At 48.1% G+C, this 22,369-nt stretch overlaps 1 protein-coding gene across 2 annotated transcripts in view; it reads left to right on the plus strand.

The window, feature by feature from the left end:
* LOC126517640 (uncharacterized) overlaps positions 1-13,901 on the plus strand; it is a 258,981-nt gene extending 245,080 nt beyond the window's left edge. For both annotated transcript variants that reach the window (XM_050167440.3, XM_055064479.2), the window contains one exon: positions 13,566-13,901. In XM_050167440.3, coding sequence (XP_050023397.2) covers positions 13,566-13,596 — 31 coding nt within the window. In that variant the 3' untranslated portion in view covers positions 13,597-13,901. The remainder of the gene's footprint in view (positions 1-13,565) is intronic.
* Positions 13,902-22,369: the final 8,468 nt, after the last annotated feature.

Raw genomic sequence — 22,369 nt, forward strand, 5'->3', positions numbered from 1 at the left:
GCACGCCAGCTTGCCCGTGCTCGACTGACGGACCCGCAAACCACTCAGCAGCGTCAGTACAACGCCCGCCACCGTGACGTACAGTTTTCGCCTGGTGCGCTCGTGCTCTTGTGGTCGCCCTCTCGTCACGTCGGACTTTCACAAAAGCTCCTTTCGCGATACACAGGGCCCTACCGCGTGCTGCGCCAGGTGACGCCTGTGACGTACGAAATTGCTCCTGTGAGCTCAACCTCGTCATCTACTCTGGCTTCTAGTGATGTCGTGCACGTCAGTAGGCTCAAGGCCTACTACACTGCTTCCGAGTCCGGCCTTTAGTCGCTCCGGGACGGCGCTTTTGCCGCCGGGGGTAGTGCTACGGAATAGTCTTACCAATGACGAAGAGGCGATCAGTAAGAAGACGACGACGACGACTGGAGGCTAGCGCGGGCTGTTGCCTCTTGGCCAAGTGTGGCGTATTACGTTGTAAATCTACTTGTATATAGCTTTTCATCTGTCTCTTCTTACGTAACAATATTACTGGAACCTGTGCCCTCAAAAACAGGCGATATTCAAAGAGCAACGATGACAACAGTCGGCGATCCTCGAAAATCTGATCAGTGGGTCAAGCGCGTCTGCTTTCATACGGGTGTCATCGAATGTTACGTACGGCAGAACGGCTTCCCAGGTCTTGTGTTCGACGCCAACGTACATTGCTAGCATGTCAGAGAGAGTCTTATTCACGTGCTCTGATGAACCATTCGTCTGTAGGTGGTAGGCAGTTGTCGTCCTGTGCCTTGTCTGACTGTACTGAACAATTACTTGGGCGAGCTCCGCTGGAAAGGCCGTTCCTGTTTCGGTGATGAGGACTTCCGGGGCGCCATGCCGCAGCATGATGTTCTCAACAAAGAATATCGCCACTTCGGCTGCGCTACCTTTCCGCAGAGCTTTCGTTTCAGTGAAGCGGGCGAGGTAGTCCATCGCCACGACGATCCACTTATTTCCGGTTGTTGACGTCGGAAAGAGTCCCAACAAGTCCATCCCAATCTGTTGAAATGGTCGGCAAGGAAGCTCGATTGGCTGTAGTAATCCCGCCGGCCTCGCTGGTAGTATTTTGCATCATTGATGGTCTCGGCAAGCCCTGACGTAACGGGCGGCGTCGGCTGTCAGGCGCGGCCAATAATACCTCTCCTGTATCCTCGATAGTGTGCGGGAAAATCCCAGGTCTACAGCGGTCGCATGGTCATGTAGGGTGCGCAGTACTTCTGCACGCAGCCCTGATGTAACAAGAAGGTAGTTTGCGCGGACTGGTGAGAAGTTCTTCTTCACGAGCAGGTTGTTTGGTAGCCTGAACGAAGAAAATCCGCACTTAAATGCCCTAGGGACAACGTCGGTGTTCCCTTCCAAATACTCGGCGAGGCCTTTTAGCTCCGGGACTGCTCGTTGCTGTTTAGTGGTCTTCTGCGCTTATTATTCCAAGGAAGGCGTCGTCGTCTTAGTGGTCTTGTGGCGCGGAATCGATGGGGGTGCGTGATAGGCAGTCGGCGTCAAAGTGTTTTCGTCCGGACTTTTAGATTACCGTGACGTCACATTCTTGCAGTCTGAGGCTCCACCGTGCCAGCCGTCCTGAAGTTTCCCTTAAGTTAGCTAGGCACCACAACGCGCGATGGTCGCTGATGACTGTGAATGGCCTGCCATATGTACATGTATGGGCAGAATTTTGGAGTAGCCCAAATGATGGCGAGGCACTCCCTTTCAGTCTTAGAATATATGGCTTCGGCTTTTGACAGCCGACGGGTAGCATATCACTCGTTCTAGTCCGTCTTTCCTCTGGACTAGGACGGCACTGACGCATAGGCTACTGACGTCAGTGTGGATTTCGGTATCAGCGTCCTCTTCGAAGTGCGCAAGTACGGGTCGGCGACTGCATACCTCGCTTGAGTTTTTGAAATGCGTCGGCCTGCGGCGTTTGCCACTTGAACTCGACATCAGATTTGGTCGGATATGTTAGTGGCTCCGCGATGCGTGGAAAGTCCTTGACGAAGTGCCTATAGCCTTCTTGTCGATAGGCTGCGGGAACATTCCGATAGCAGCTGTCTTCTGCGGGTCGGGACGTACTCCAGATTTGCTGATGAAGTGTCCTAGGAAGAGAAGCTCATCGTAAGCGAAGCGGCACTTTTCCCTCTTCAGAGTAAGCCCTGATGACTTGATGGCCTCTAATACTGTCACAAGCCGCCTAAGGTGATCGTCGAAATTTCCGGCGAAGACAACGACGTCATCCAAGTAAACAAGACACGTCTGCCTCTACAATCCTGCTAACACTGTGTCCATGACGCGCCGGAAAGTTGCAGGTGCCTAGCATAGTCCGATTAGCATGACCCTGAACTCGGGAAGGCCGTCTGGTGTGATGAAGGCGGTTTTTTGGCGATCTCTCTTGTCGACTTCTATTTGCCTATAGCCAGTCTTGAGATCCATTGATGAGAAGTATTTAGCGTTGCAGAGCCGATCTAATGCGTCGTCTATCCGTAGTAGGAGGTGTACATCATTCATTGTGATCGTGTTCAGTCGACGATAATCGACGCAGAAACGTAAGGTTCCGTACTTTTCCTTCGCCAAGACAACACGGGATGCTCACTGGCTTTTCGGCGGCTGGGTGATGCCGTCGCGCAGCATTTCATCGACTTGCTCTCTTATAGCTTCACGTTCTCGCATCAAAACTCGGTAAGGGTTCTGACGGAGTGGTCGAGCACACTCTTGGGTGATTATGCGGCGCTTTGCGACTGGTGTTAGTCGAATCCTCGATGACGTCGAAAAGCAGTCTTTGTGTCGTCGGAGCAGACTTCTGAGCTCTTGTTGCCTAATCATGGTGAGACTTGGATTTATGTCGAAGTCTGGTTCGGGAACTATGGTTGTCGGGTTAGATGCGGCAGGGTACGAGAGGACGAGCGCATTGCTGGGTTCCAGAATTTGCTCAATGTACGCTTGGACTACGCTCAATGTTGCTTGAACTCCTGGCTGAAGTTTGTCAGCAACACTTTCGTTTTTCATTCGTGCAGTTTTGAGATCCCTCTTGCAACGCAAATTTCAGGGTGTAGCGGTAGACGCTGGTCACCCTAGATGACGCCTTCTACGTCGACAGGAGTTTTGCTGCCGACGGAAATGACAATGCTGGAGCGGGGCGCAATGCTGACTTGATTCTGGAGCACGCTCAAGGCACCGTGACTACAAGAGCTCTCCAGCGGTATCGCTCAATCTTCCGAGAGCGTTACCGACTTCGACTTCAGGTCGATGATTGCGCCCTGTTGGTTTGGCGAGTCCATGCCGAGAATGACGTCTCGTGAACACTGTTGGAGGATAACAAAGGTGGCACGTAAAGTCCGATAATGAACGGTAACTCTTGCCGTGCAGATTCCAGTCGGCGGGATGAGATGTCTTCCAGCGGTCCGAATTTCAGGGCCTTCCCATGCAGTCTTAACTTTCTTCAACTGGGCGGCGATGGGTTCACTCATGACGGAGTAATTGGCTCCTGGGTCTACTAAGGTGATATGACGCAGTAATCGGCTCCTAAGGTGGTGACTGCGCGGCCGTCGAGAAGCGCGTCGAGGTTGGTGGTTTCTTGTCTTGCGTTACAGTTAGGTATCGGCGTCGGATCACGATTGCGTCGCGTTGACCTATGGCTGGTACGTGGCGTCGTCAGGTCGCCCTTCGTCGGCGTATTCTTTGCTTCCAGACTTCGTTGGAATGGCGGCGTGTCATTGTCATGTCTTCAAGGTTGTCTTTTCGGCGTCTTCGTTGGCGTCGGAGGACCTTCGTCAGTTCGACGAACAGCAACTGCACCTTCATCGCTTGCTGCTTTCAGTTTTCCGGATATGGGATCGCAGACCGGCCCCGGGCTTGGCCAGTGTATGGACGGCGCTGCGGCAACAGGTAGCGGCCTGGTGACGGCGAGTGGGACGGTCGTCGAGAGCTCCATTGAGTGGCGGCGAGGTAGTCGGTGATATCGCGAGGTTGTTCGCCAAGCTGCGGTCGCAGCGCGTTAACGGCGAACCCTCACAGTCCCATTTCCCAGTATGGGCATCGGCTGTAGACGTGACCCACCTCCTGCAGTGGTTACAGAGCGGCTGTGGTCAGCAGCGCGCCAAAAGTCCGTCTTCCTTGCGTAGCTGCGCTGGGCGACGGGTGGGCGTGCTGTCGGCGGTGGGGGTGGATGACGGAATATTGGCGTTAAAGGGCCCTGCAGCGATCGCGCAGGGGGGCCTTGACGGCGGGTGACGGCGGCGTAGGTCTCCGCTTCCGGCTGGGGCTGCGGTGATTGTGGTTGCACCTCAGAAACTCCAAGGGATCGCTAAAGCTCTTCTTCGATGACTTCGGCGATTGAGGCCACTTGAGGCGGCCACCTCGGGTACAACTTCTGCAACTCTGCCCGTACGACCGCTCTGATAGCTTCGCGCAGATCGTCGGTGGCCAGTGATTAAATTCCAGCGTAGTTGGTAGAGTTCGTGCAACGGTTGAATTGCTGGTTCCGCATTTCGAGTGTCTTCTTGATGCTGCTGACCTCGCGAAGGAACTCTTCTCCGGTCTTCGGTGGGCTTCGTATCATTGCGCCGAAAATTCTTGCCTCACACCATGCATGAGCAGACAGAGTTTCTTCTCCTCGGGCATATCCGGGTTGGCCAGGCGGAACAGACGACTCATTTCTTCCGTAAATATGGCAATGTTCTCGTTAGGTAGCTACACTCGTGCGTCCAGCATAGCTTTGGCCCTTTCCTTGCACGCGACGCTCGTAAAGTGCGCAGGAAGCCTCTTTGGAAGAACTCCCATGTTCTCAAAGTCGACTCCCGGTTCTCAAACCACGTTCTGGCGGCGTCTTCTAAGGCGAAGTATACATGCCGCAGCTTGTCGTCGGAGTCTCAGTTGTGGAAAGTCGCGATTCGTTCGAAGGTCTCCAGCCAGGATTCCGGGTCTTCAGTCGCTGCTCCATGGAAGGTCGGTGGGTCCCGTGCTGCTCGCAGGAGAATGGGAGACCCTGGTCCAGCCACTGCGGTTGTCTTGGTCACCATCTCCTTGGTCGTCTCAGGTAGAAGCCCGTGTTCCGGGGTTTGCTGTAGCAGTCGGCGACTTGCTCGATGATCCGGGACGACGTAGGTTTTGTCTTTGTGGTGCGGGCTTGTATCATGGCTTGTCGGGGGCGTCCGGTACATGAACTAACCAGCACTTCCACCAGATGTCACGTGGTAGTGACGGTTGAGCTCACAGCAGCAAAACTGTGAATGGCGAAACTGACTTTATTGAGCCAACGTATGCCCAGAAAAAAGAGGCTACATACAATGTTCAACAAAAACGGCAAACACAGCCTGCGGTCGGCGAAAATCTGATCAGCGGGTCAAGCACGTCGGCTTTTATACATCAGTCGTCGAATGTTCCAGAGTAATCACTGGGACACGCGTGTCTTCCACAAAGTTCTACACTGTTCGCGTCGTGCATAAATGGAATCAGATTACACAACATTTGGTGACAGAGATCAGATGGAACCATCGATAACATTCCAGAAACTTCCGATACATGCAGGCGCGTCCTGCGCTGTGCGACAACATTTGTTAGGCGGTGAAACGTGTCGCCCGATAAAGACAAACAAGTACACGTTTGTCGCACAATAAAACGATAGTTTCGTGTTTCCCAGTTTGGCTGCTTTCTTCACCGTCACTACCCCGCCCCTCCACCAGATGTCACGTGATAGTAACGGTGAAGAAAGCAGACAAACTGGGAAAAATGAAACTAGCGTTTCATTTAGCTCTCAAAAACAGGCTACACACAATGAACGGTGACAGCGGCGAACACAGTCGGCGATCGTCGAAAATCTGGTCAGCGGGCCAAGCGCGTCGGCTTTTATACATCAGTCATCGAATGTTCCAGAGTAAACGCTGGGACCCGCGTGTCTTCCACAACGTTCTACACTATTCGCGTCGCGCATACATGCAATCAGATTACACAAGGTTTGGTGACACACATCGGATGAAACCATCTATAACATTCCAGAAACATCCAAACATGCAGGAGGGTCCTGCGCTGTGCGATAACATTTCTTAGGTGGTGAAACGTGGTCGCCCTAAAAAGATAAAGAAGTACACGTGCCAGTGTCGTCAAAACGTTAAGGTATTTGTTGGACTACACAAAGAAATCCAGTACCTCAGAGTATTGGTCGATCTTTGTCAGTAGGGGGACACGACCATCTCTTCCTTAATTTCTGCTCTGATTTGTGTTATGTAACCAGGAATGTTAAACGGTACATCTTCGTCCGGATACCGGGTTGCAGGTAACATGATAACGTTGAATCAAAAATAATTTCAGTTAGCAATCCTTCTAAAGACGTGTTTTCTTCTCGCGGAATAAGTATTGGCATGGAATACCGTAACAAACCGTTGGAATTTTATTCCTAACAAAGTTGCTTATGTTGCTAGGAGCTGGGTGTTTGTAGCGCCCACCGACGCCGCTATGCTCGGACGCTGTAGGTCGGCGCCCTCAGTGAGCATGGAAAAAGATGACGAGAATAAAGATGGGGGCCCATGCCCACGGCGCAAGCACGGCACGCGCTAGTCGGTTCTAAGAACCTGCTACGCTGGTCCTCTGACTCTCGTGCTTCACTGCGACCCCTCGGTTCGCGACGTTGGTGACTCCGGATGACGAGATAGCAGACCCCAGCAACCTACCGACCTCAGTCAACCTTCCGCGTGAAGCTACCTAAGGCCCACGAGATGTCGCAGCCTTTCAGCTCCGTTTGCCCGTATTCTTGCGCATGAACCTGCAGGTATGGTTCGCTAAGTTGAAGCCATCTTCGATCTATACCACATCACCTCGGAAGCTTCTCGGTTTCGCAACTTACTTTGCAGCCTGTCTCCTGAGGCAGCTCAACATGTGGTGTACGCCATTGCTGCCCCGTTTGTGGCTGCCCCGTACCAATGACATAAGCAGCTAGAGTTTGTTAGATTGCACCAGGGCGTTGGAGAGCGCGCGCCTCCAGCAGCTGCTCACCTTCGAGTAGCTAAAATATTGCCTCTCCTCACAGCTGCTGAACAGCATGCGGTAGCTCCTGCACACAAGCAATGTCGACTCGAACGGTGCGCCGTTGAGGGTGCTCTTCCTGTAGCGTTTGCCGCAGTCCATCCGACTTGTCTTGGGTGCTGCAGGAGACTTGGCTCTCAACCATCTCGACCAGCTCGCTGATCAGATCCACGACGCGACTGCTCCTTCCAGCGCCTCCCTCTCTTCTACACCTGAGACCTGAGCCATGTCCCGCTTAGAGTCTCTGATTGGCCAGCTCGCCGTTTCCATCGATGCCCTCCGGACATCCTCTTTTAATCAGCCCGGCTCCTCCTTACGCCCCAGCCACCGTTTCTCTTCCCCGAGAAGTCCCCGCTTATGCAGTCCTCGCAGCTTGCCTATTTCCGGGTAACATCGCACTTTCCAGCGCCATGCCTGTCAGTGAAAGTCCCCATGCCAGTGGTCGGGAAATGCCCTATGACATCACTGACAGCGTCTTGTGACCTCGCCTTACAGCCTGGCCACCTTTTCATCGTCATAGATCGTGTTTCCGGCCTGTGCTTTCATCAGCGTACTGTCAGCGTACTGCTGTCTTCCAAGCGTGACCGCGCTTTTAAGTCATCTGGCCCTACGCTCCGTGTGGCGAACTCTACCAACGTCGCCACTTATTGGTCTATGGTCCCTCACTCTCGGCCTTGGCCTGCGGCGCGCGTTCCTGTTGGTCTTCATCGTTGCCGACGTCAAACAGCCTATGCTCGGCTCCACCTTCCTGGCCCATTTCGACCTCGACGCCAGTATGCACCGCCGTCGCCTGATTGACAGCAAGACACGACACTCCATCCCTGGAGTTCTGTCGGGTGACGCTCCCACTGGCATCCGTACGCTGATTCCACCATGCTCGTACGCTCGCATCCTCGAAGACTTTTCTGAGGTGGCGAGGCCCGGCAATTAAATTAGCCACTCAAGCACAGCATAACCCACGACATGTCACGCGTGGTCCACCCGTCGCGCCTGACCCGCGCCGCCTTTTCGGTGAGCAACTGTACATTATTGCTAAACGGGAATTTAAGCACATGCTCCAGCTGTGTATCATTCCCCTATCGTCCAGCAGTTCAGCCTGCCCACTTCAACTGGTGCCCAAGAAAGAACCGGGTGACTGGCAGCCGTGTGGCAACTACCAGGTGCTGAACGCTCACACGGTCTGCGATAGCTATCCCTTTCCAGCTATTCAAGATTTCACAGGCCTCTAGGAAGGATGCAATGTCTTTAGTAAAGTAGGCCTTTCCAAGGCCTATCACCGAATCCCCGTTGAGCCTGCCGATATTCCAAAGACTGCCATTACTACACCGTTAGGCCTATTTGAGTATGTGCGCACGCCCTTTGGGCTAGGCAACGCAGCTCAAACGTTCCGAACATTCATTGCCGAGGTAAAGCGTGAACTGCCTGTTGTATTTGCCTACATCGCCGACGTTCTCAACACGGGTCCCAATCCACAAGATCATGAGTGTCACCTCCATGAACTCTTTCAACTCGTTGAACAATTTGACCTCATTGTAAACCCCCAGAAATGCGTCTTTGGGTCTTCCGAGCTCCACTTCCTGGGTCACCATATCTCCGCACTGGGAATCCGCTCGTTGCCCTCCCCCGTCCAGGAAGTGCCAGACTTCCCAGGACTCACTAACCTGCACCAGCTGTGTGAGTGGCTGCGCCTAGTAAATTTCTCCTGGTGCTTTATTCAGCACTGCGCTGAGCTTCTGCATCCATTGGCTGACCTTCGCACGACCAAGGGTTCCTCATACGCAATTTCCTGGTCTCCCGAAGCTCAAGTTGCTTTTAGGGCTGCTAAACAAGCCGCCGTCGATTCGGTGATTTTCATCCACCCAACGAGTAACGTGAGTACTTGCATCATGGTGGATTCTTCCACTGTGGCCATCGGCGCTGTTCTCTAGGAGCAAGTCGACTCCGAGTGGCGTCGACTGGGTTTCTTCTCTCGCAAACTCCAACCTGACGAAACTCGCTACAGCGTTTCTGGCAGCGAGCTGCTCGCTATCTACTCCACCATCAAGCACTTCCGGCACTTGTTGAAGGGCCATCGATTTTTTGTTCTAACAGATCGTAAGCCTCTAGTGTATGTCTTCCGTACGAACGTCGCACGTGAACTTCGTCGCACATGAGCTTATATGCTGGAGTTCACTACGGATATCCGACATATCAGACAACCAAAACAAACAGCTGATGCCCTCTCCCACATAACCTCCCTCGTCACTTCTACATGAACTGTATACTGGGAACGTGTAGCTCAGGCGTAGATGGAGGCCCTTAGCTGCAAGCGTTGCGTGACCATTCCCCATTCGCTCCGACTAGAACTCGTTCCTCACCCGTTTGTGCCCGGCTCACTCTGGTGCGACATCTCAGCGGGCGCACCACGTCCCTTCATTTCGGCTGCCTTCCGTCATGCAATGCTCCCATCCCTTCACGACATCTGCCATCCCAGCATCCGAGCCACGCAGCGCCTGGTTACACAGCGTTAGGCCTGGCCAAGCAATAACACCGATGTTCGCGCCTCGCGTACCAAACAGCCAAGGTGACGAGGCAGGGCAAGGAACCACGTTTGCACAGCGCAGCACGAAAATCGTTTCACGGCAAGTCTCGCACGTGTGGTGTATAAGTTCCCTCTCACATGCGAGAGAGTTTACATAGGCCAAACCGGTCGATGTATTAATTACCGACTGCGTGAGCACCACTACTCCCTCGATGACTATGACGGTGCAAATTTGTCTCGCCATTGCAATGAATGTGACTGTTACCCATTGTTCAGGAATGTCAAAATTCTTGGTAGATAGAGGCAAGGGCAAGGAAGAGCGAAAAATCCTGGAAGCGTACTACATCAAGTTATTAGGTGAGAATTGCATTAGTACGACCTCGGTGCGCTTACTTGAAAACGAATTTGCCTCTTTACGTCTGTCATGACAGATGTGATATTTTGTCTTTTCAATGATCTGTGGTTAGTGATGCTGCTATTGGGCATGCTCTGTTGGCCTTGCTGGGACTATGCCGTTTCTAATAAAGCTCAGTCGATAGTCCAGTCGTTATGTTGTGAACATCTCTCCTTCTCCTTCGTTTTTTGTGACTGGTTTTTTCCTTCAACTATGCACCAAATGGCCGGGATGTCCACCCTTCTGGAAGGTGGCTCGCCACACAAAGTCTCTCAAGCAGTCTTTCTTGCCACCTGGCTGTCGCTGTTACCACGTCCATCTTGATTTGGTTGACGCGCTTCCTCCCTCTCGTGCCTGCCGGTACATTCTAATAATGATTGACCGCTTCACTCATTGGAACGAAGTCGTGCCCGTTCCGGAAATCACTGCGGAAACGGTCGCCAAAGCCGACGTTTCAGCACGGTTTTCCTGCTTCGGCTGCCCCAGCACTGTGATCACTGATCGCGGCTGGCGATTTGACTGTACCCTCTTTACTTTCCTCAAGCACTTGCTAGGCGCTAAACACTGCTGTACCACTGCATATTAACGCTGTGCCAACGGCATGGTTGAGCCGCTCCACCGCCCACTCAAGGCTGCCTTCACTACGCGCATGGATCGGGAGCAGTGGGTCGACCACCTTCCTATGGTGCTTCTCGGCCTACGCGCTGTCCTTCGTCGCGACGTTGTCTGTTCTCCGGCCGAACTCGTGTGTGGTTTACCCCTGCAGTTTCCTAGAGACTTGTTCGCTCCTTCAGGCCCCTTGCCTTAGCCGCTACAGTACTTCAATACCTTCAGTACCTTCAGTACCTTCAGTACCTACAGTACCTTCAATGCCTACAGGACTGCATTCAGCAACTGCGCCCTGTCCCACCTCGATCTTTGGTCCACAGCAGCATTGTGCATCCACAACTTGCTTTGTCAACCCACATTTTTGTCTGACGAGACACTGTAAAGGCACCTCTTACACCCTCCTACGATGGGTCTTAACGTGTCCTCCACAAGACGCCTAAGTCCGCCACCATGCTATTGAATGGTCGCGAAGAGTTAGTCTCATTAGACCGCATCAAACCGGCCTACCTCGAGACGCCTCCCACAAGGTTCCCTGCGGATGTCGCCGGCGTATGCATGGATCTGCAGGTTACCCAGACAGCACCACCTCCACTTCGTCGACGAGTAAATTTCGCAGCTCCGTCTCTGCGGGGGGCCCTGTAGCGCCCACCGATGCCGCTACGCGCGGACGCTGAAGGTCGGCGCTCTCGATCGGCAATGCAAAAAGATGCCAAGAATAAATTTGGGCAGCACGTGCTCGCGGCGCAAGCACGGCACGCGCTAGTCTGTTCTAAGAGCCTGCTGCTATGGTCCTCTACTTCTGGCGCTCGGCTGCGAACCCTCGGTTCCCGACATGCTCATCCGGCATCAGGGGAGCAATACCTATTAACTACAGTCTACTAGGTGTTGCTTGTGGCCTTTGCCTGGTCTTCCGAGCTTTAGACCAGCAGCGCAGGCTCAACATCATTCTGCCTGATGAAAATCTTTCCGCTGCTATGCCACGTGTATAGAAAACTATTGTCCTTCGGCCATTTCTTCGTTCCAAACAAATGTGCCCGGGAGTGCTTAGTCAAATTTTTTGGTACGTGGATGTGTTGTACGGTGGCTTAAGGCATATCCTTCTGGGGACCATTATTCACTTGTGTCAGACCTGGAAAATCAAACTATCACACCGTGCGTCTTCTGAGACCTAGTCCCGCACTTCTTTACAGTGCGTTGTCGTCTGACGCGTTGTGGAAAAATTCGAAGTCGTGCTCGGAAAACTGATCAGCGGGTCAAGTGCGTCGGTTTTTTTACATGACTTGTCGAAGATTGTGGAGTAATCACTGGTGCCCATTTGCCTTCGAGAAACTACTCTCTAGTTCGCGTTGCTTATAGAGTCAGATCACACAGGGTTCGGTGAGAACGGATAACGGTTAGAACCACTGACAACATTCGCGAAACTGCCGATACAAGCAGGTGCGTCCGGCGCTGAGCACTTACGTTTTACACCTGCTAGCCGGTGAAAAGTGGTCACCAGAGAAAGTTAACAAGTACGCGTGCCAATACTGTCACGTAGTAGCGACGGTGACGAAAGGAAAAAGACTGTGAATGACGAAACTAGCGTTTTACTGGGCGAACATGCGCCCTCAAAAGTCAGGCTAGACTGAAAGAACAACGACAGCGGCGAACACAGTTGGCGAGCCTCGAAGATATGATCTGGCGGTCAAGCGCGTCGGCTTTTTTTTTTTTCGTGAGTCATCGAAGGTTCCAGAGTAATCGCTCGTGCCCACGCGTCTTCCAGAAAGTTCTACACAATCCACGTCGCACATGCAGTCAGGTTGCACAAGCTTAGGTGACAACAGACAGCAGATAGAACCATAGATAACGTTCTAGAAACTTCCGATACGTGCAGCCGCGTCCCGCGCTGAGCGATGAAATTGTCAGACGGTAAAAAACAGTAACCCAAAAACGATAAACACGTAGACGTGTCAATACAATGGATTTTGTCCTAATAGTTTTAACTTTTAGGCAGTTTTGAATCTATGCCTACCCAACGCGTAAAACCGTCCATCCATCACGTAAGACTAATATCGATGAAAGAAAATTAACGTATAAAATTAATTTCCAAGGAAAACATTGGCGGTTGTGAGTTGTGAAGGTACGACCACACGCACAGAAGCCGGGGGCAGCGCGCCCGGGTTCGATACCGGCTGGAACCGGGTATTTCTTTCTTATTCCCGGCGACAGCCGCTACGGACACCTGGCACAACGGGCAGCGGAGCCCATTGCCAACCGAAATGGCTACTGACATGAGCCCACAACAGCTTACGCTGTAATAGTCATATTCGGAATAACAACACTTGGAAAAACAAAGCAGCAATTGATGCCTACAGACGGAGGCACCATGATATGCTATAATGTGTAGTGATATCATCGTCGACATTTTCTTTTTTCTCTGCTGTCACTAAACTTTTATCCACATTTGACCGGCTCATTTGTACATTTAACCTTCGAAGGCTGCACCAAGCCATCTGTCACGGACACGTGAAAACATGAACGATAGCTGTTTAGGCATGGTAATTTCTCTTCATGTCAGACAATTTAGGACTCACACACGTGCACCAGCGATACTTTATATTCCAGGCCTTGTTCATAAGTCGCAATTCGTTTATTTGTCTTCACAAAACATCACAGTCCTCAAATTAGGAAGTGTTCTTACATTTGTGACAATTCAGCCGAAGTTTAAACTGTGTTCCACCGGTCAACGATTGCTTATACTCAATCTTAACACATTGACCGGTATTACCTGAGCAATATATACCGCAGCTACAATGAACATTAGTCGCCGGCCTTTGCATAACAGTGACTTCATTTCCACGGATTGTCAGTGTTAGCATACGAACTTCCTATTGCTTCCTTTAACTTCATTCCTTTCTATGTTACTGCGATTCTGAGGCAAGCGTGCAGAACACTTGCGTTGATCCAGAGCATCAAAAATATTTTAATTCACTTGCGCACCCCTTATCTTCTTTTTCTTCTTTTCAGACCTGCAACTTCGATGCCAACACTGTTTTAAGGACACAAAGAAGATGGATCGCATGCACCAGTGGTTGCCCAGAGAAAGTGTTTGTTAGCTAATGTCATTTATTATTTTTGTATGCTTAGTGCGCGCATTTATTCTTTAATCACAATGAAGCTACTCCGTAAGTATCATAGCGCAGATTTTAGAATCTCAGAGAATCTTCACACATAAATTAAGTGATACTAAAGCCGTAGTTATAGGAGATCTACTCCTGTGTACCTGCTTAATGCTACTCTTTGTAGTTGAGGTAGACCCGCATAGTTGATCGGCATAATAAGTTCAAAATAAAAGGCTTGTGACTGCACAGATATCGCGCAGTTAATCAAAGGTCGGCCCGTCAACACCTCTGATTTCATTACCTTAGGGTGGGCCCTCCCCGGTACAACACAGACACAACAACACACAGTCACCAACGCAGTAAATACCTCTATAATACAATTCCTATCCCTATAATAACTGGGACATTTTGTATTCGGATCAGTATGGAAGTGAACCCTTTTCAAGAAACGGTTGTCTCTTAGACAACATGGAAGCTGTTTTCCGTGGCGTCACTATGTTTCGGCACGTAGCGACACCTCACCTGCACTTCCACTTCTTCGGTGTTTATAAATGCTGCGCCGTCGCGCCCCAGCCCGTCGAAGTCATCTACAGGGACATGTACGACATCAAGTTTTGAACCGCCGTTCGATACGTAAGGTTTTCTTGCTAAATTAGGTCAAGGTTTAATAATATGCAAAAATACTGTAGCAGGACGTAAGGCATGTGTATGGTATCCTAAGCAACCAGTATATTTTGGGACACTCCCTAGCATAGTAGCCAAGATTGACAAACTATATTAGCAAGCAATAACGGTATGGATAAACTTCCAATAAAGGAACGTGTAGAGTGTCCTAATATCTAATGCTCAAACTTAAACTTCATACTCGCGTAATCTCCACATTTTAAGTAAACCCCGTAAAACATGAAAAGAAGCACGCCACAAGCCTACTTGCATGCCGCCGTTGCAACATTCTTCAACCTGCTACGTATAATTGAACAGTGCACCAAGCCTGGTGAGTGGCCGTTGTAGACAGGGACGGAAGCAAGCAATGTGGTTTCGATGGGGTAGTTGAAATACACACCTAAACAAACTAACCTCAGAACTAAGCAGAACAGTTATTTTATTATTCAAATTGTCAGATCTAATTACTCTGCAGCTAACGAATGCGATATACTATTCCCACTTCTACTCGCGTTTATCCTATTGCACATTAGTTTGGGGTACTACAACATCAATGAATTATAACAAACTGGAGGTATTGCAGACGGAAGTGCTGTGCATTCTTGGGAATTATCATGATGAACCCAAACATCTACCAATTAATGCTTTGGTTATTAAACACAATTTGGTCAAAGCGAGTAAAATATAAGACTACAATCTCCTGCTGCACATACATAAACATAACCTGTTACATTCAGCACAGACAACGTCAGCTCGTTATGCACTGCGTAACGAGTGGATAACTACACCACGAACACGCACAAATTATGCAAAGGCTGTCCTCGCCTAACAAATACCGGCACTAATCATCATTATCATCATCTCCAGCCTGTTTTATGTACACTGCAGGACGAAGGTCTCTCCCTGCGATCTCCAATTACCCTTTCTTGCGCCAGCCGATTCCAACTAGCACCCGCAAGTTTCCTAATTTCGTCGCACCACCTAGTTTCCGGCCGTCCTCTACTGCGCTTCCCTACTCTTGGTACCCATTCTGTCACCCTAATAGTCCAACCGTTATCTACTCTACGCATTACTTGACCAGCCCCGCGCCATTTTTTTTTCTCAACGACTATTAGAATATCGTCTATACCCGTGTGCTCTCTGATCCAAACCGCTCTCTTTCTGTCGCTTAAAGTTATGCCGAGCTATCTTCACGCCATCGCTCTTTGCGCAGTCCTTAACTTATTCTCAAGCTTCTTTGTCAGTGTCCAAGTCTCTGCCCATATTGTCAGCACCGGTAAAAAGCACTGATTGTATATTTTCCCTTTGAATGATAACGGTAAGCTTCCAGTCCGGAGCTCACGATGTCTGCCGTCTGTGATCCAACCAATTTTTATTTTCCTGTGAATTCCCTTCGCATGGTCAGGGTTCCCTGTTATTAGTTGACCTAGGCAAACATACTCCTTCACAGACTCTAGGGGCTGACATGCGATCTTGAGCTCATGTTTCCTTGTGCGGTTATTTATCATTATCTTTGTCTTCAGCATATTATTCTTCAGCCCCAATCTTACACTCTCCCTGTTAAGGTCCTCAATAATTTGTTGTAACTCGTCCGCAGTGTTGTTGAATAGAACAATGTCAACAGCAAACCGAAGGTTGCTGAGGCATTCGCCGTTGATCCTGACTCCTAAACCTTCCCACTTTAATAGCTTGAATACTTCTTCCAAGCACGCAGTGAATAGCATTGGACAGATTGTGTCTCCTTGTCTGACCCCTTTCTCTATAAGTATCTTTCAACTTTTATTGTGCAGAATTAAGGTGGCTGTGGAATCTCTAGATATTTTGCACGGTATTTACGTAAGCGGTCTGTACTTCTTGATTATGCAATGCCTATATGACTGCTGGTATCTGCATGAATCAAATGCTTTTGCGTAGTCTATGAAAGCCATATAGAGAGGTTTATTGTTCTCTGCGGCTTTCTAGATAACCTGATTAATGACATGAATGTGATCCATTGTAAAGTACCCCTTCCTGAAGCCAGCCTGTTCCCATGGTTGACTAAAGTGCAGTGTTGCCTCTATTTTATTGGAGATTATTTTGGTAAATATTTTATATAATACAGGGAGTAAGCTAATAGGCCTATAATTTTTCAGTTCTTTAACGTGTCCCTTTTTGTGGATTAGTATGACGTATTTGTGAACTCAGAAGTAAAGTTCACCATGCAGTTCTATAAATTCAAGTCGCAAATAAGATTTTTTTTTGTTGAATGAGTGAAGAACACTTGAACACGAGTGCATATTTATTTTTCATGTTTCTATGTTTTCAATGTGCATGAAAAGATTTTCGTAGTTTCCATATCTGTATTTGTTTTTAGTCTGCATCGTATATATTATTTTCACTATTTCAAGATACCCTGCGATGTAAAGTCTTTCAAATTGTTTTGTGAATGTATCACTTTGCCTGCTGCGTGATGGTCCTCCTCAAGGTCCCCAGGTCCCCTCAAGTTATCTATGACAATTTTTTTGCCCGGAGGAGCCCCAACATTGTGTTGGAAATCAGCTGAACGGAACTTAACATACGACTCCACGCTGAGAAGCCGAGTGTCATACAGCCTGGTCGATGCCAAGGCCTTCTAGATAGCAGGCATGCTCACTCTGCTCTATGGCATTTTATTTATTTATTTATTTATTTATTTATTTATTTATTTATTTAGTGATATTGTTAGCCCAAAGGCAGATACAGGGTAGAGTAATAAAATAAGCATCAAAGATCGCCACAAACACAAGCTCTACACAAATCAATCCAGAGAATACAACTGCTTAGGTGCGCCAATTTTACACAAGAATATAAGCATTGTATAACAGGCACCGACCATTACAAGCAAAAACTGTACTATACAAAATAATATTTTCAACATCAGAAACAGAAACTTCAATATCGCGTAGGATCATTTCAATCATGTCATGTTGCACACGCTGCTTATCATTGCACAAAAAAGATAATAATGTGAGAGGATGGTTACATAGAAGAATAATAGGCCAATACAGATTTTTCACACTGTTCTAGAGAATCGATTTTCGTTATGCTATGCGGTAGCGCATTCCAGTCTTCAATAGCTTTAGGAAAGAGGGAGTACTTAAATGAGTCAACTTTTGCTGTTATGGACACATATTGGCCCTCATGGCTAGACATAACGGACCGTGATATCCGTGACGTCCTCTTTTGTAAGTACCTTTGAGTGTCGAAATTGAAGTGGTTATGTTTCCGTAAATAAATCAATTTTGGTCCAGCCACGTTTCGCCGCAATGAAAGCTCGGGCAAGTTTAGTTGAGTGAGCATCTCAGTCACAGAATCAGTGTACCTATATTTTGACATACAAAACCTTGCTGCACGCCTCTGTATTTTTTTGCAATTTTATTTACTTCATTCTTCTTATACGGATCCCATATTATACTAGCATATTCTTCCTCGGGACGTACCAATGCCAGATAAGCAGTTAGTTTAACATCTTCGGGAGCAATTTTAAGCCTCCGTCTTAGTGACCAAAGTTAAACCTCTGCGGCATTACATAAATTAGTGAAGTGTTTTTCCAAGATAAGTCATCTGATATCGTAATGCCTAAATAGTTGAAGTGGCTCACTTGTTTTATTGGTGTACCGTCCAACTTGTAATTGTAATGTAACACATTTCTTCTTTTTCTATTTATTCGCGCACAAACAGTTTTTTCGTAATTCATTTCATTTTTCATCGCTTGCACCAATTGGTGATTGATTCTAGTGCTAAATCTAATTTTAATTGGTCCTCATGACACGAGATTTTAGAGTATATTAAGCAATCATCTGCAAATAAAGGAACCATTATGTTATTATTAAGACCATTTGTCATGTCATTAATGTAACATAGAAACAATACAGGTCCTAACACAGACCCTTGAGGGACACCTGATGTTACTTTTAGAATTTTCGATTTGTTTCCTTTCACTTCCACATACTGCGATCTGTTAGTAATGTATGAAAGAATCCACTTAACTATATTTAAATTAACTCCGATATCAAGTAGTTTACCAATCAAATCCGAGTGTGAAACGTGGTCGGAGGCTTTTGATAAATCTAGGCAGATTCCGTCCACCTGACCTGTTTCATTAATTACCTGAGCGAAATTGTGTACTGTTTCTGCAAGCTGGGTGATAGTGGACAATCGGTTCCTAAATCCGTGTTGCCTAGAAATAAATTTGTTCGAGCTTTCGATATAGTTAAACAAGCTTTTCGATAGGATATGCTCGAACATCTTGCAGCAAGTACATGTAATGGAAATGGGTCTGTAATTTTTAAATCTATGTTTGTCCCCAGTTTTATGAACTGGCACGACTCGCGCCGCTAACCAATCATTTGGTAAATTGTGCTGTTCAAGAGGCGCACGGAATATTATCAGCAAATATTCCGCGACCCATTCAGCATATCGTCTCAAGAATACATTAGGGCTGCCATCTGGGCCAGGAGACATTTTCGTGTCTACACCTAAAAGAAGTGAAAGTATACCTTCTACAGTTAAGGTAATGTCTGGCATGTCTGAACGAGCATTAGTCATTTTCTTTCTTATTTCTGCAAGCAATGGTAGGGGAGGGTCAAACACTGAATGGAAAAATTCGTTGTATATATCAGCAATTTGCGCAAGGTCTGTAATTATACATTCATTGCTGGTAACATGACTCACATCCTCACGTGATGTAGCAAAGTGACGCCATAAACGCTCTGGCGAATCTTTCATAAACCGTGATAAAGTGTGGGAATAGTAATGTTCTTTAGCAGAAGATAATTTTTCCTTCAGTATTATCGAAAGATGTCGAATCTCATTATGATCTTTATTTTTAATTCTCCTTGTACGTTTTAATTTTCGCTTTACCTGAATGATTTCTAGGTTCACCCAAGAATTTCGCTTTTTAATTTTTTTTATCTTCATTGGAACATAGTTATGGAAACGGTAATTGACAATACCTTGAAACTTATGCCACAACGTGTTGACCTCAGCTACTTCATCAAGCGTCTCCAATGCCACCTCCAGGTAATCTAGGATGCTGACATCATCTGCTGCAGCAACATTTCTTACGTGTATTGCTTCTCTGTGATGCTTGACTTGCAACACTTTTTTATGCCCAATAGGACAAGTTTGTGGTCTGAAAGTCCATCGTGAACAGAAAACGGCACAATCAGTAATCCTGCTATCTATACATAGTATAATATAAGCACTGACTGGGTGGTTGGTCCAATTCTAGTTGCTTCATTAACAACCTGAGTAAGTTCTCTACTAAATACCAGGCCAAATAAAGCATCACAGTGTTTCAAGTCTGCCGAGTCAGTCTGCGGCACATCCCAACGAATATCTGGCAGGTTAAAATCACCTGCAATAATGAGACGTGTTTTCATCAGTCAAAAAGTCGTGAATTGATTTTAGAAAGGCAAGACGGCCATTAGGAGGTCTATAAACATCACCAATTATGCAAGAAGAGCCACACAGCATTTATCTACACCAAATAAGTTCATTATCGGGGCATTCGCGTATCGTCACAAGCTCAACATCTTTTTTATGAACGATCGCTACGCCACCACCACGAATTTCACGATCCTTGCGGATAATTTGATAAGAGGGGGTATCATTTCGCTGTCGCCTATATCCGAGCGCAACCAGGTTTCAGTCACAATGACAATATCGGGGTTATACAGAAAAAGAAGGTGTTCAAATTCAGTGGTTTCGTTCACTAAGCTGCGAGCATTCATAGCGGGAAATCTCGAGTTTGGTTTCTACAGTGTCATTCAGACTCACGTGCAGTTGCGGTTTTCTTGCTTGTTTTTATTCTACAAGTCTGCGCATCGTTCCATGCATACAACTCGTTGTCGATAACAACCTTGCCATACACGAGTCGAACCTTTAGGCCCCGTTCCCTTTCTGCTTTCGCGCTTTGCCATAGATATTTCAGCTTTGGTAGCGTGTTTATAGAATAATCATCCGAGACAGAAATACCGGTCCGTTTTAACTTTCTGCAGCTCTTGAACACCACAGCCTTTTCTTTGTAGTCGAAAACCCTCGTGATAACTGGGCGTACTTTTCCTTCCTGCTTTCTACCCAATCTATGTATTCTTTCCACTGTGGTTATGTTAACATTAAGTTGCTTTCGGAAAACATCAGTTAACCCTTTGTTTTCAATCTGTGGAGCAGTCTCGTTTTCACTTTCCGGAATTCCAAACACTATAATATTATTTCTATGGCTGCGGTCTTCCAGGTCAGCCATTTTCTCTTGCTGCGCTTCCATGGTTGTTTCAAGGGGGTAAATATTTCCTCATACTTCGTTACTATTTTCAATGTGCTCTCTACTTCAAGCATTCTTTAGTTCAGCTTGTCTAGTTGAGTAGAAAAGGAAGATTGGTCAGCCTAATTCCTTTTATACCCACTGTGGTTGCTCAGTGCCTATGGTGTTAGGCTGCTGAGCACGAGGTCGCGGGATCGAATCCCGGCCTCGGTGGCCGCATGTTGATGGGGGCGCAATGCGAAAACACCCGTGTACTTTGATTTAGGTGCACGTTAAAGAAACCCAGGTGGTCGAAATTTCCGGAGTCCTCCACTACGGCGTGCCTCATAATCAGAAAGTGGTTTTGGCACGTAATACCCCATAATTTAATTTTTTTAATTCCTTTTATGTCCTTTCTCATTTCTTTTTACCCGTCCAAAAGTTTCTGCAGCATATCCTCTACCTTAGGTCCGGGGTTTTGCTCTATATCGCCACTAAGCATAAGCAACATTGACAAGCATGCCATGGCGATATCAACACAAGCTTTGGGGCACGACACAACAACAATAAACCTATTGTCACTTTTGAAGCACTTTCCAAACTTACTAACCTGCAAATACAGGACACGGAATTTAGTTGGCTTTATCTTAACAAATTCCCCGTGCCCACGAAAAACCTCGGTGCCAACTGTCCTTAAGTAGCCAGCACACTCCGTTTTCACAGCGGGGGCGGCGGCCATCGTCGTTCCATACACATGTGTCAGTCCGCACAAGATAACATCAGAGGATAGCTGCGTGGCATTTTTTTAAGTTATGATGGTCAGTAGTGCTGATGACCAGGCCCGTTCGTGGAGCGTCCGTGAAGTCCGTGGCATAGCACAGCAAAATCTGCAAATACAGGACACGCAATTTAGTTGGCTTCATCCTAGTAGATTCGCCGTGCAAATCAGTCGTCATGCTACTAGAACCGAAATTTGCATTGCCAACCCGGCATTACGCAATAGGTGTCGTCAAAATCACTGCGGCTTACCTCAAAATTCTCCCTATCAGATTCTATGGCAGTCGGTCAAGGTAGCATGACGTCACCGATCGAAGTGCACCGGCCTTGTGCTGTCCGTGAGAAGTTCGTAACTCGATGTACCGCTCAGCGGCGTTCAACTGGACCCATACATTTCGCATGTTTTCGCATTCACAACTCATAAGCGCTTACGTGTCCTCAGGTCATTTTTTCCTCAGAACATGTATCCACAGTAGGAGACCCGTCAACCCTACCGCCGATGACCATAACACAAGATAGGCCTACGAGGGTTCGCTGTCAATTCGCGGCGTCACTTAAAAGGCGAACGAACACGTGAGACGTCCGACTACATCGCACTTTCAGCCAGTGGAGACCCGACAGCCTTTTCGTTCATTGGAGCCAGGATGCTGCACGCCAACGCACCACCGATCATACATTGGCCAGACACGCGGCCGTCAGATCTTATCCGGACAACTGAAAGAAGCGACCGATGAAGGTGCAATTACTGTTCTTCGACATGGTGGAGATCGCACACCGTCGAGGAAGACAATGTTTGAAGATCCGTCTGGACTAGCAACGACGAAATGCCAACGACCCATGACGACCCGACGTAGCAAAAACGGGACAATGCGACGCCGCTCTAACCCGACGTCACAACCTTACTGCAATGCAACACCACGAATGTACCTTGAAATGTTTCTCGACGGCCACGATGTCGCTGCATTTATAGAAGCACAAACCGATTATCCGGTCGTTAGTGTAGCATT

Source organism: Dermacentor andersoni, chromosome 11, assembly GCF_023375885.2.
Source record: "Dermacentor andersoni chromosome 11, qqDerAnde1_hic_scaffold, whole genome shotgun sequence".
In the NCBI taxonomy this organism is placed as follows: domain Eukaryota; kingdom Metazoa; phylum Arthropoda; class Arachnida; order Ixodida; family Ixodidae; genus Dermacentor; species Dermacentor andersoni.